Source organism: Ovis aries, chromosome 9 (genome assembly GCF_016772045.2).
Source record: "Ovis aries strain OAR_USU_Benz2616 breed Rambouillet chromosome 9, ARS-UI_Ramb_v3.0, whole genome shotgun sequence".
NCBI lineage: Eukaryota > Metazoa > Chordata > Mammalia > Artiodactyla > Bovidae > Ovis > Ovis aries.
The window spans coordinates 44,574,104-44,588,425 of NC_056062.1; the positions used below are offsets into that span (position 1 = coordinate 44,574,104).

The following is a 14,322-nucleotide window of genomic DNA, read 5'->3' on the forward strand; positions in this document are numbered from 1 at the left end:
AAAACACTCTCAGACATAAATCACAGCAGGATCCTCTATGATCCACCTCCCAGAATTCTGGAAATAAAAGCAAAATAAACAAATGGGATCTAATTAAAATTAAAAGCTTCTGCACAACAAAGGAAAATATAAGCAAGGTGAAAAGACAGCCTTCTGAATGGGAGAAAATAATAGCAAATGAAGCAACTGACAAACAACTAATCTCAAAAATATACAAGCAACTTCTGCAGCTCAACTCCAGAAAATAAACGACCCAATCAAAAAATGGGCCAAAGAACTAAATAGACATTTCTCCAAAGAAGACATACGGATGGCTAACAAACACATGAAAAGATGCTCAACATCACTCATTATTAGAGAAATGCAAATCAAAACCACAATGAGGTACCACTTCACACCAGTCAGAATGGCTGCGATCCAAAAATCTGCAAGCAATAAATGCTGGCGAGGGTGTGGAGAAAGGGAACCCTCCTACACTGTTGGTGGGAATGCAAACTAGTACAGCCACTATGGAAAACAGTGTGGAGATTCCTTAAAAATTGCAAATAGAACTACCTTATGACCCAGCAATCCCACTTCTGGGCATACACACCGAGGAAACCAGAATTGAAAGAGACACATGTACCCCAATGTTCATCGCAGCACTGTTTATAATAGCCAGGACATGGAAACAACCTAGATGTCCATCAGCAGATGAATGGATTCTTTTTAAAAAATAAAAATTTCTTTCTTTCATCTCCAAGTGTTTAAGAAGAAAAGAAGTAAGCTTCAGAAAAACCATCCCAACTATTGGAAAGTATTTAAGTCCTATATATTGTAATTAACCACTGAACAGAAGATGCTAAGAAAAAGGCATTATCTTTTGCATTTAAGATTTAGTCTATCCAGCCACACATCAGAGGGCATACCATGAATAATTTCCCCAATAATGGCAATATACTGACACTGATCCATTCACACACATTTATCTGTCATCAGGGAAAGGTATATTTGAGGTGGATAAATAAGATATTTAGAAAGATGGGTAACATTTCTGACTTAAAAGCCCAAAAGGGGAGGAAGGAAGTTACAAAAAATTGTCCCACTGTTCCAAGATGTGTAAGAGTCTAAAAAAAATATTTGGAAAGTACTCATATTTTCCTTTTTTTCTATCGTTGTTTAGTCTAATGAGCACATGGACACACATATATTTACATATATGTATATATGACTGAGCAACTCAACACACACATGTATATGTACTTAGCTATATTAATATATTTTAAAATTTTGACCTTTTTCTAGTGCATGTTAATAGCACTTTAATGTGTCAAGTTATCTGAATCCTTTCCATTGCTGCTAACTCCAAGCTTCTAAAAAGTATGTTAAAAACATAAAATATGTGGACGTACTTTTGAAAGTCATTATCAAGAGAACCAAACATTCTCTTAAGAATATAACAGGATCTCATTACTTCTATGACTGGCATTCCTTTGCTCAGTTCAGAATTCAGGGGAAGAATGAAAAAATGTATGTGCTCATTCACTTATTCATTCTGTCAACGACGCTCTATTTGGAAGTCTCTGCTTGACACTGGAGATACAGTGGTGAACAGAAAGCAATGGCCAGCCCCCATGGCCCTTGCAGCTTATTAGGAGAGGAAGGCACTAATCAAGTACTTAGTCATAATTAAAAATTATGTTAGGTATCACATCCATGTACTATGGGTGCAGGTAATATGCTGGGGCTGGGACAGGGAGTTCTGACTCATTTGGGAGAGTAGAACCAGCTCTCTTCTTGCATAAACTGAGATTTGAAGAGTAACTAGTTGTTGCCCAGATGTACAGTAGCAGCAGTGGGATGGGTCCCTATGTTTTCCAGGTAAAATAAGTAACAGCAAGCTAACAGGCCCCGAGGAGCCACACATGCCGTTTGGCTTTGGGGGGCTCAAATTTGCAGAGGGTATGGGGCCAACATCAAAATTCACTCCACTGCTCAGCCAAGCCATTGCCCACAAACTCTGGCTAGCTCTACACTCCATGGATTTCCAGTTAGGGTGTTTATTACCATTATTACAGTTGGCCCTCCATATCTTTGGATGCTGAACTGGTGGATACCGAGGGTTGACTGTACCATGCTGTTGTACACGAGGGACTTGAGTATCCACGATTCTGGAATCCACAGGGGGTCCTGCACCCAATGTCCTTTGGATACCAAGGGCTGACTATATAGCAGCATTACCACACTCTTCCATTGCACTTCTCCTGTCCATTGTAGGGGTGGGTTGGGTAAAGCACACTAAATTAAAATTATTTTGCTACTTCTCATATATACTTCTCATATAAAATGCTTAATGGAAGAGAACTGAGGTGCCTGGACATTGTAAGAGCTTAAGTATTCTTCACATAACTTCTGCCTGTGTTCCTATGCTTCTCCCCAGTCCTGAGACCTGAATGATAAAGAGGCACTTGAAAAAAAGCCACAAAAAGTCATTTGATTACATACTTCTTCTAAGGAGTGATAAACTTCATAATTATATCCAGAGAGGGATCTTCGACTTCTCCAGGCTGGCAAACTGCTTCCCTTTTCCAGTACTTTCTGAAGATCATCTATGAGGATCCTGGATTTGAAATGATAGACATGATTACAATTAAATGGAGATAATATAAAAATGAGTCAAAAGAAAATCAGGACTGACATTTCTAAAAATACCAAATGTGGGGAAGATGTTCTTTTTCAGAAAATAACGATTCTTAAATAAATGGTATGCTGCTGCTGCGAAATGGTATAATGAATATTAAATGTAAAATTACAGAACAGATGTTCCCAAGTAATAATGATACTAATAGTAACCATCATTGATGAAGTAGCTACAAGAATGGAATGATGGGAACACTTATATTTACAGCACGGTGCCCAGTAAGGTGGGAGGCACTGTGCTGTGTATTTTATTGGGTTGGTCAAAAGGTTTGTTTGTGTTTTTCCATAACATCGTACAGAAAAACCTGAATGAACTTTTTGGCCATCCTAATACATACATCAACTGAGTTAATAAAACCTACCCTTATGTGGTTATTTCCACTTTGCAAATGGGGAGACCAAGCCTCAGAAGGGTTAAGAACTTGCCGATCATCATTCCGCTAGTGATGCAAAGCCAGAATTTGAACTTGGAATGTGAACCCAAAACAGACTCAAGTCTGGTGCGACATTTTGAAAAATGAAGCAAGACAAGCTCCTCCACTCCCTTGCCACAGCCTCCTTTTCAGCTGTTTCTATCTGTTCCTGTGCCTTTTATCACACTGAAAAGCTTTCCTTATGTCATTACCTAGCACACTTGACCCAGAGCTCAGAAAAGGGAAAGAAGAAGCTGCCAGCTTCAAGAGGAAACCGAAGAAACAACCAGAGTCAGAAAAAGCTACTTTTACTGCCTGACAGTATCAAGGATGCCAAGAGAAGACAAGTTCAGGTAAGCAAAGCAAATGCACTTGGGAACTAAAGGCTGTGGCCAGGGTTGGGGATTCCAGGGTCACTGAAATGTGTGGAATAGCTCCAGCTGCAGTCACTGGTATCCTTGATGAGATGTCCGAGCTAGATATAGCTAGTTCTCCCAGTGCTCACTCACCTCCACCAACTAGAGCACCATGAAGTAATAAGGTGCTCATTCATTTACTTATAGATGTTAAAGAGCCTCTCAGTGATTTTCCTGGGCTGGACAGGTAGCTAAAAAAAAAGAAAACCAAAAACTTTGCTTTCTTACTTTATATTCCAAAGAACTTGTTGCTTGGTGGTTTCAGTGCTATTAAAACAACATGTAATGGCATCTTTAAATGACTTTCAAAGTTGACCCATGTAAGCCACTTTATTCAAGAAATTCAAGACAATTTTTTGGTCCACAAAAGAAATAGATTTGCTTAGGGTCATGCTGGGTGTAGGACATTCCTTTTGCTTTATTCATTCATTATTTCCTGAGGACCCACTGTGGACAAAGCATTTAATCGGGAATTTATCATCAGCTTACTGTCCTTGTGGTTTCAGTGTTTGACTTTAGAAACATCAAAAATCAAGGTAAGGTGGCATGGCACAGAGTTGGTAAACTTGTTTGGTAGCTGCTTGTTGGGGCTCAAAATATGAGTGGAGTTTAAATTGTCAGTCTGAACATGATCTGTATTAGTTCTTTCTTTCTTCCCTCAAGGAAACAAGTTATAGATGAAAGTAGCTTTGTATGGGTAAAGAATTTTACAGTATTGCCAGTGTGGCTGTAAAGAACCAAATGAACATCTTTGTCAATGTCCAGTCTTCTTGTGTTGTGAGCAAATCTGGGGTGGTCAAGAAAGACACAAGTTTGATTAGAGCTGAGATGGTTATAAACTGTCAACAAATTCCAGTTACTGCAGGCAATCTTCAGCTATGATTCCCTCACCAGTACCATCTATCCATTTCTCCTGGATACTTCTATCTCTTTCAGGAAACTAAGGCGGGGGGTGGGGGGTGGGTAGTAAATAGACTTGCCAAAGCCAGCCAATTACAGAAGAATCTCTTTGTGAAGTTTCAATTTGAAAACATAAGACACACAAACACACACAAGTTTTCAAAGGTATAAAGACCTTTACAGAATGTTTACAAAATGAAGCTCTAGTGTATTGTTTTTGTATTATTTCCAAAGTGGGCAGACTTTTTAAATATAAACAAGCACAGATAATTTGTTTCCCTGTAAGGCAAGAACGGGCTTCCCAGGTGGCTCAGTGGTAAAGAACCTACCTACCCATACAGAATATGCAAGAGATGCCAGTTCAATCCCTGGACCTGGAAGGTCCCCTGGAGAAGGAAATGGCAACGCACTCCAGTATTCTTGCCTGGAGAATCCCATGGACAGAGGACCCTGGTGGGCTACAGTTCATGGGATCGCAAAGATCAGACACGACTGAAGCGACTGAGCAGGCACAAGGTCATTCTTCATAGTCATCACCAGGAAATTTCTGGAGTTCTGATGCTGGTCCATCTGTTTGTTTGGCACTGTACTCCTTCAAAAGCTAATATTTCCCCAGGAGTTTCAGTATGAAAAATAATGCTTCTGAATGAATTATTTATCATTATCAGTTGACAAATGACTTAACATATTACTAATAATATAATAATATCCCCATTCAGAGAATAGTCAGAATAGTTCTAATTGATAATTGCTCCTATACAAGATTTACTGTAATATTTTCTAACTAGTGTTATAACCAAAGTAAGAAAATTATGAAGTTTTTCATTTTGAGGTTGTGGAATCAATCTAGTTGAGTATTAGCTTCTGTGATGGATCAATGCTTAAGCTTCTCAGTCTTGTTTTAAAATTTCCAGGTGCCCTCAATTGAGCTGGTCTTCGGAGCTCTGCTATCTATCCATTCATTTAGGCCAGTGATTCTCAAGACAGGCTGCTTTAAAAATCACCCACGAGCTTTAAAAAATATGCCACACTGAGCCCTACTTACACAAGAATCTCTGTGCAAAGGAATCAGGCCTTTCTGAAAAGCTCACAAGGTGATTTTAATACATAGTCGAGCTCAAATTTAGGCTAACAATCTGGAAACCAGTAATTTAGGCTAATTAATCTAGAAACTGCTCTCAGTCTTCTCAGTTTCCACATTAAATAAAAATGGAAGAAAGCATTAGAATATGACTGGTCCGAGCGTCCTCTTTCCTCCTGAGTGTCTGTGCTGGGCGTGGTCAACAGCATCTATCCCTCCTCTCTCTTTGGACCTCCTGTATTGAAAGGGTTGGGAGGCTGAAAAGTACATTTCCTCGACTGTCATGTAGCTATGGTTCTGGGTAGGAGTTTGTGAACCCTGCCAAGAGAGGAAGTTAAGAATAGGGCAGAGGCCATCTCCTGCTGGTGTGACCATGTTGAGGTGGCAGAAACATAACTGTTTAGAGGTTGTCAGGTGTCTGGACTCAGAACTCTGGGGTCCAGTCACCAGCTTCTTGACTTGAGAGGCAATTATGGTCACAAGGGTGGGGGCAGTTGTAGCCTGGGAACAGCTTCCTGACCACCACGCTGTTACACCAGGTCTGGCCCCATTTTTCTTGTCAAAGTGGCCAACTGGAAACCAGCAGGTTGATGAGAGGCCCATGAATTGGGGTCCAAATGGCTTTTTTAAAAAACAGCTGTAGTTTCTTAGTGTCCTTATGGCTGATTACCATTTCTATTCTAACCACGTGTGCGCTCAGTTGTGTCCGACTCTTTCTGGCCCCATGGACGGTAGCCCTCCAGGTTCCTCTGTCCATGGAATTCTCCAGGCAAGAATACTGGAGTGGGTTGCCATTTCCTTCTCCAGGGGATCTTCCTGACCTAGGGATCGAACCCACGTCTCTTGCATCCTTGCGTTGGCAGGCAGATTCTTTACCACTGTGCCACCTGGGAAGCCCCAGTGTGTAGCATATACTTCCTTAAAAAGTGAACATGCCAAAGTGTACTGTATCAAGCCTTTTTAATGTGATTATATTTTCACTGAGTTGTTTTCCTTTTGAAATAGTCAAAGATTTTTTTCTAGATCTATTAAGAACTTTATACAAGCGATATTATCACTTAGTACAAAGTCACCTTCCCAGAGCTTCTAGGGTGGAAAAGGGAGTGTGTGTCAAACTTTGAAATTCCATTACCATTTTTTTAAACAGGTATTCAATTTACAAATTATTGACATTTTTTGTGGCAAAAGGAATCATTTTCTAGGTCATGTTGTTAAGAAGGGTTGATCACCTAGGGGCCAGACACATGAGGCCACATTATCTCTGCTATAAAGATAAGTATATCTATACATTATGTATAGTTGTACAGAGTAAATTATAACCTTTGGAAAATATCCCAGGCTATAATAATATAACTCAATTAGAATGATCTCTACCTACCAGCCCTGGGGAATTTAATTGACTTACATATTATTATCTTCATGCCAACAAAATGAATAATTCTAAATGATTGCTCTCCAGGAGGAGACCACTGGTTTAAAACTCTCATTTTTTAAAAACTCTATTCTCTGTGGTATAAAGGGTGATATTTTATTCTGTAGCAGTTCCACATGACCTATGTTGAATGCAAATAGAAATTCGTTAAAATAACTGGTATATTCTTTTCTTCCAAATAATAATTAATGAGGCATTTGAGTTTTTTATTGAGGACCTATAGAAATAAGCTCTTGCCTGCTAGGCATTCAGAGAATCAAAGCCTGCCTTTGGAGCTACAGCAATGACTAAAATATGTTCAATATGAACAATGGTTTTATGCACAGCTGTGACTCTGCCCTGTTATGGAGGTACAGATGAAATACCTTTCTGCAAAAAGCCCATCAGTAGTTTCATAAAGCTGTGCTTGTCACTTTGAGAGCCAAATATCTCTGGGGCCAGGGAATGATGTTACTGCCCCATTGAACCCTCTGTCCCATCCTTTCGCAGAGACTAGAGCTCTCTCCCTTGACTGAGAGACCCATAAACCCTTCCTGGGCCTCACCAGGGATCTTTGTGCCAGTTCTGGCAGTAAAATCACTAGCTTAAAAGTTGGAGTATTTGAGAGGTTGTGTGTGCCCAGTTGTGTCGGGGTCTCTGCGACCTTGTGGACTGTAGCCGGCCGGGCTCCTCTGTCCATGGGATTTTCCAGGCAAGAATACTGGAGTGGGTTGCCATTTCCTTCTCCAGGTGATCTTCCTGACCCAGAGATCTAACCTGCATCTTTTGCGTCTCCTGCACTGGCAGGCAGGTTCTTTACCACTAGCAGCACCTGGTTAGTCATTTACAATTGTGACCAAAATCATAGGGTTCCAAACCAAGAGTAAGTCACTCCTTCCCATCTCTCTCATTCACTAGCCTGCATTTCTCCCCCCAGATTTTGCACTTTCTCTCCATCTCTTCCCCCCATCCTTTGCTTTTGTGCCCTCTGGAATTCTCTTTGATTGTAAATAAAATTCCTACATTCTCCAGTCTCTTTAGAGAACTCCTTATATTCTTGCACCAGCAGAAACTGGACTCTTTCAAGGACACAGACTCTTTGGCGACTTTCTCTCCTCCTACTTTGTCAGCATCCTCCTGGGTACCATTGGTACTGCTCCGTTAACCTTCTAACTTCCAGGAAAAGCTCATCCTCCCTTCAGCATTGTGCCATTCCTGGTTGCTTACCTCTAAGTCCTGGCTCCTCCCTGCTACTTCTTGTCTTAGGAACGCATTCTCTTTCCCCACCTCTAATCTTGCCATCAGCCAAGGAAATTCAAGATTTCTGAGATGGTTTTATGGTGATTAACCTCACTCTCTCTTGACTGCATCAGCCTCAACGATCTCCATTCCACTTCAGCCATCTCCTTCATTGCTACCCCTATAATCCTGTCACCAGCCACAAGTATTCTACTCCAGAACTCTTAATGTCCAGCAGCCTACACTTTATCAAAACGTGTTTCCTTCCAACTTGTTGCCCTCAGTCACACTAAACCTGTTTTCGCTGTAAATATCTTAATGCCCTGATTTTTATTGGAATATAGTTGCTTTACAAAGTTGTTGATTTCTGCTGTACAGCAAAGTGAATCAGTTAAATATATATCCACTTTTTAGATTCTTTTCCCATATAGGTCATTACAGAGTACTGAGTACAGTGCCCTGTGCTATACAGCTAGGTCCTTTGTTGTTGTTGTTTAATCGCTAAGTCATGTCCAACACTTTTTTGACCCCATGGACTGTAGCCCTCCAGGCTCCTCTGTCCATGAGATTTCCCAGGCAAGAATACTGGAGTGGACTGCCATTTCCTTTTCCATGGGATCTTCCTGACCCAGGGATTGAACCTGCATCCCCTGTACTGGTAGGTGGATTCTTTACCACTGAGTCATCAGGGCAGCCCCCTAGTTTATTTAGTTAATTAGTCATCTAGTTTATTTATAGTACTGTGTGCTGTGTATATGTAATTTCGCTATGGAGAACAGTATGGAGGATCCTTAAAAAACTAATAGTTACCATATGTCCAGTAATCCCATTCCTGGTCATATATCTGAAGAAATTAAAAAAAATAACATGCACCCCAATGTCCCATCATTCTTCCTAGATCCTCCTCTAATCTAAACTATCCAGATTAGACCCCGCAGGTGAATACTTGAGCTAGCATCTCACTAGAAACCTTAACTTCCTTGTCATCTTGAGCTTTCTGTGGTTCTAACCAACAAAACATCAGCTCTGTATCAGTGCTACAACATTTCTTCTCTGCAACAACCACTTTTATTGGTTCCTACACCTATTTCTGTATTCTAAGTAGATACATTTTGCTTCTCAGTTCATCCAGAAAACTGGGCTATGAGTTATGATCTCTTGCCCTGTTTCCCTGGTGACTCAAATGGAAAGAATCCACCTGCAAAGCAAGAGTCCTGGATTCGATCCTTGAGAGAGGAAGATCCTCTGAAGAAGGAAATGGCTACCCCTGCAGTATTCTTGCCTGGAGAATTCCGTGGACAGAGGAGCCAGTTTAGCACAGTCCATGGGGTCACCACAGTCAGACGTGACTGAGCCATTAGCGCTACTGCTACGACTACTACTATCTCTTTCACCTGTTGGCTCTCTTCTCTACAATCTTAACTAGACCCGCATGTACCTCTTTGGTCTTATAGGATAAAGTACTTTTCCTACCATTTAAAACTACTCCCTCATCTGTGCATTGTCTTTCATCATCAATTGCCTCCTTCCCTGCTGGTCACAGCACTTTCAGGCCACAGTTGCCCCCTCTACCCACACTCCAAATCTCAGGCAGTCGCTGAACTAGCATCTTCCTCACCTCTGCCCTCTCCCTATTGTAACTTCTAAGAGTCACAGAATAGTCTGCTCTGCTGCTGTGTTCTCACCTCCTGTTCACTTCTCTGTCTTCTGCCCCTGACACTCGAATCCTTCCATTAGGGTTACCAGTGCAACTTCCATTGCCAAATTCGAAGGTAACTGATCAGTCTTCTTGCAGGAGATCACTGTGGCACTGGGTACCACTGACATCCCTTATCTCAAAAGATTTTGTTTCTTATTTGACGATTGGGACTATCTTCCAGCTGTTTCACATTCACTGCTTAACTAATACTGTAAAAAAATCTCAAAGTATTCAACTCTATCCACTTGGTCACCAAAGACAGAAGACTTGGAATCACCCAAGAGTTCTTCCTCTTCCATCTACATCCCAACAAATGCAGAGTCCAGGTAGTTTTGCTTCTGAAATATTTCTTGGAATTCTCTTTTGATCCCACCACTCTGGTCCTGACTCAGGGTCCTCATTCTCTCACCTGGATTGCTGCTGTAGTCTCCTCCTACCCCACCACCCAGTTACATGTGGCTCCCTTGCTTACATCCTATGACTGTGCAGCATCACCCATAAGATAAGGTCTGAGTTCCTAACTCTGAACCACAGCTTCCCACAACCTGGCCCCTCACCCTACTTCTCAGGCACCTTTTCTTCCTACTCCCTGACCTGCACTAGTTCCCTGCACAGATACTGTGTTGCTTCTCGCCTTTGCTTGCATTTTCCCCTCTGCCTTCAAGGTCCCAAGTCTCATCCTTTTTCCAACCGATGCAGCACCTGCAGAGTCTGGCTTTTGTCTGCCCATCTCCACATCCACCTTCTAGGCATGGGTAAACTACTCTCCTCTCCTCACACAGTAAAGCCCTCCCATGTGTACACTGATTACTTAGGTGAATGATAGAGAAGTGTGGTTGCTCCCCCTGCATCGTAACGCTAAGAAAGAAGCTCATGACTAGCAAATAGAAGTGTGCCATATCCATGTTGCCTTCCTCACCATGAAAAACAGAACCTGAAACACTATTGTTGGCACTTACGACATAACCTAAATACAGCTGCCATTCAGTTCAATTGGGTATAAATGAATTAAGCAATGAAATGGCATGCTTACTTGTACTGGATGTTGGCTTCCTGCAGGAAGGTCAACAGGGCTCGGGAGCCATTGTGGGGAACGTGGATGTCGGTGACTGTTCCCTGTGATATCTGGGAGACACTGCCGGGCTGCCACAGGTCCACCTGTAGTGCAGGAACCAACCTATAATTCACAGTCAATGTCGGTGGGGAAAGATCCATGTCACAGTGTCAAACACATCATCTTGTTGGCTTACAGCAATACCAAAGCCTTTTTAGAATTAGACTCAAGGCTTTCCTCATCAGGGTCAAACTCTCAGTTGATTCTGAATTTAGTGTCCAAATGATATCACATCCATATGGAGCCTGGTATTTTTTACTTGTAAATTATGATCAATCTATTAGTCATAAGATAAAACTAGTTTTAAGTATGACTTTGATATTGTTTAAGCTTATTTACTGCACTAATATTTGTATAATAGCAAGAAAGAGGAATACATAGATGACCCTTCATCCTACTATAAAGCAGATTGTGGTCCCTTGACAACATTTGGTATCGTTAAATGGAGCGCCCTCTTGATACTGCCTCCTCCCATGATGCAAGCTTGTTCACCGATTCATACTCAGCTTTCACATGCCAATAGAAACATCCCTTTCTCAGGAGTGGTAGGGGGGGTACTTGTTAGCCAGGGCAGGGCTCCTTGTCGCAGTTCTTAGAGAATCTCGTGTATCTTTCATCATGTGTGCCTCTTCCCAGAATGTAAGCTCCATGAGGGCAACGGATTTGTCCATTTAGTTACCAACCCATTCCAAGTGCCTGGCATGGTGCCTTGTGCACCTTAGCAACTCAGTCATTATTTGCTGCATAAGTGCGGACCCTGCAGGGTAATTGACTACATGTTCATCACTCATTCAGAGTTTTGCAGGAAAGCAAAAGATCACTGCTTGGCTTACAGTAGACTCTGTGGTACACTGTCTAGTGCTCCATGCCTAGTAGGAGCTGCTGCTGCTGCTAAGTCACTTCAGTTGTGTCTGACTCTGTGCGACCCCATAGACGGCAGCCCACAGGCTCCCCCATCCCTGGGATTCTCCAGGCAAGAACACTGGAGTGGGTTGCCATTTCCTTCTCCAATGCATGAAAGTGAAAAGCGAAAGTGAAGTCGCTCAGTCGTGTCCGACTCTTAGCAACCTCATGGACTGCAGCCCACCAGACTCCTCCGTCTATGGGATTTTCCAGGCAAGAGTACTGGAGTGGGGTGCCATTGCCTTCTCCGAGTAGGAGCTGCACATTCACTGAAAGAATGAATTGAACTCAGCTGGGATGGAGGACAGCCTCAATTCTATACAAGCCAAGAGCTGCACTTTCAGTAAGGCACAGTTTGTGCTTACAGGTCATGTCCATGTCTTCTGTTCGGGACTCCTTCTTCCTGTGTTTCTGGTCTCGATCTGTTGCAGGATCATGCAACCCTCAGTTGTGTCTTTGTGACCCCATGGACTGTAGCCCACCAGGCTCCTCCATCCATGAAATTCTCCAGGCAAGAATACTAAAGCAGGTTGCTATTTTCTTCTCTAGGGGATCTTCCCGACCCAGGGATTGAACCCAGGTCTCCTGCATTGCAGGCAGATGTTTTTTTTTTTTTTTTACCATCTGAGCTACCAGGGAAGCCCCCTGAAACAGAGGCATTTATGTTGGGGACAAAAAGAGTTTACCTGTTTTCTTTCAGGGAGCTGACTCCTCCACTAACTTGAAAGGGCAAGTCTAACACAGCTAACGTGCTAGTCCAACAAGCATAGGACGACAGAAGTGTGGAGCTGGGAGGGATGCTAAGAGGTCATTTGATCCATCTGCCAGCCCTTGGGCAAGGATATGTCCAGGCCTGGACCAGATTGTCCCCAATTGATGCATCTAAACCACATCTTTTATGTTTCCCAAAGATGAGAGTCGACGCTATCCTAATTTAACTCCTATCCACATTTAACCAGGTTTTCAGACATTTTCTTAATCCCTTACACTGAAGCACACTTTTTTTTTTTTTCTTGTTCTATTCTTCAGTGGGGAATGACTGGTTTCTTGCTTTTGTGAGACAAAGTACCTTTCTGTCTTCCACTTTTCTTTATGTTAAGACTTTCTAATCCTTTAATCATCTTTGCCTCTAAACCCATTACAGAGACAGATCTTGCTATTAAGGTGTATCACCTAATACCTGTGGAGATGAGGAAACAGTGCTGCATTTGGAGGGTGGAGAGCCACAGGAACCTGAAATATCTGAATAACCACTCTGGTGATGAGTCTGTGAGTGCTGTTTTCTGGGGCATATGCTAAAATAAGAATCCTCATTCCACAGAAGAGTGTAGCTTCTCCATAGGAAAATTCCATGGAAGAAACGTCCCCTACTGCCTGACCTGGAGAAGCCTTCCTAGGAAATGTCACCAGAAAGCAGTTGGTCTAAAACAAACCAACAAAGAAAGAATCTGCAAAAATCAGAAAGTGTATTTTGTTTTGGTATTAGTAAACTAAAATCAGTTACCAGATTTTTCTCTGGTAATGTTTTAGGGAAAGGGTACTTGGGTGAGTAACATGGATATTTCAGTCTTGGGTGGCAGGCTGACGCCTACACTAAGATACAGGAGACTCCTATGTCTAAGTTATAGTAATACTCCTGTTAATACTCACATGAGATTTGTAAAGTGCCACCCACTTTATAGATAGTTCTAATCTTTTCTATAAGACCTTGGGAAATGAGTTAATTGTACCTTTCATGAACAAGACGACTCAGGTTCAGAGAGGCAAAGTCCTTTCCCAAGGATGCAGGGCTACCAAATGGCATTATAGAATGTGCTTAATTCCAGTACCCAGGCATTCTAACACGTATACTATCATGTAAGAATTGAATCGCCAGTCTATGTCTGACGCAGGATGCAGCATGCTTGGGGCTGGTGCATGGGGATGACCCAGAGAGATGTTATGGGGAGGGAGGTGGGAGGGGGGTTCATGTTTGGGAAGGCATGTAAGAATTAAAGATTTTAAAATTTAAAAAATAAAAAACTAAAAAAAAAGTAAAAGCACTGCGCATTGTTTGGAAAAAAAAATAAATATTGAAAGAAAAAAAAAATTCCAGTACCCAGCATTTACTGACTGGGTAAGTAACTCCAGGATTTCCTGCAAATATCCCAGAACTAGAAACAACTTCCAGTTTCCTGCCTTAGTGTTCAAGAGGGTCTGCTTGGTGGCTTTCACATCCTGGTCTTTCCCATTAGGGGCTTTTTGCCCTATGAATTCTATATGCAGGTATTTTTAAGTTCAAATCAGTTCACTGTGGGCAGGTTACCATCAGTTATTTCCTTAGGGCTTGATCCCATCTGGATGAAGTGATGAACCGCCTCTGAGCAGAAAAGCTGGGTGACCCTTGATAGTGACCACAACATAGAATCAGCAGCCTGGTCAGGATGGCCTAAGGCTGTTTGCAGACCAGCTGCCTCAGGTCTTTACT

General features: G+C 42.0%; 1 protein-coding gene and 1 long non-coding RNA gene across 6 annotated transcripts in view; one reads left to right on the plus strand and one right to left on the minus strand.

The window, feature by feature from the left end:
* CPA6 (carboxypeptidase A6) overlaps positions 1 to 14,322 on the minus strand; it is a 309,307-nt gene that overhangs the window by 83,059 nt on the left and 211,926 nt on the right. Inside the window, exons 3-4 of the mRNA XM_004011724.6 lie at positions 10,872 to 10,996; positions 2,485 to 2,599 (exon numbers count right to left, since the gene is read on the minus strand). Of these exons, the coding sequence (XP_004011773.2) occupies positions 2,485 to 2,599; positions 10,872 to 10,996 (240 nt within the window). The remainder of the gene's footprint in view (positions 1 to 2,484; positions 2,600 to 10,871; positions 10,997 to 14,322) is intronic.
* The window catches only part of LOC114116371 (uncharacterized), a 183,933-nt gene that overhangs the window by 80,524 nt on the left and 89,087 nt on the right, over positions 1 to 14,322 (plus strand). For all 5 annotated transcript variants that reach the window (XR_009595054.1, XR_009595053.1, XR_003590308.3 and 2 more), the window contains exon 3: positions 3,309 to 3,445. This is a non-coding gene — a long non-coding RNA (uncharacterized LOC114116371). The remainder of the gene's footprint in view (positions 1 to 3,308; positions 3,446 to 14,322) is intronic.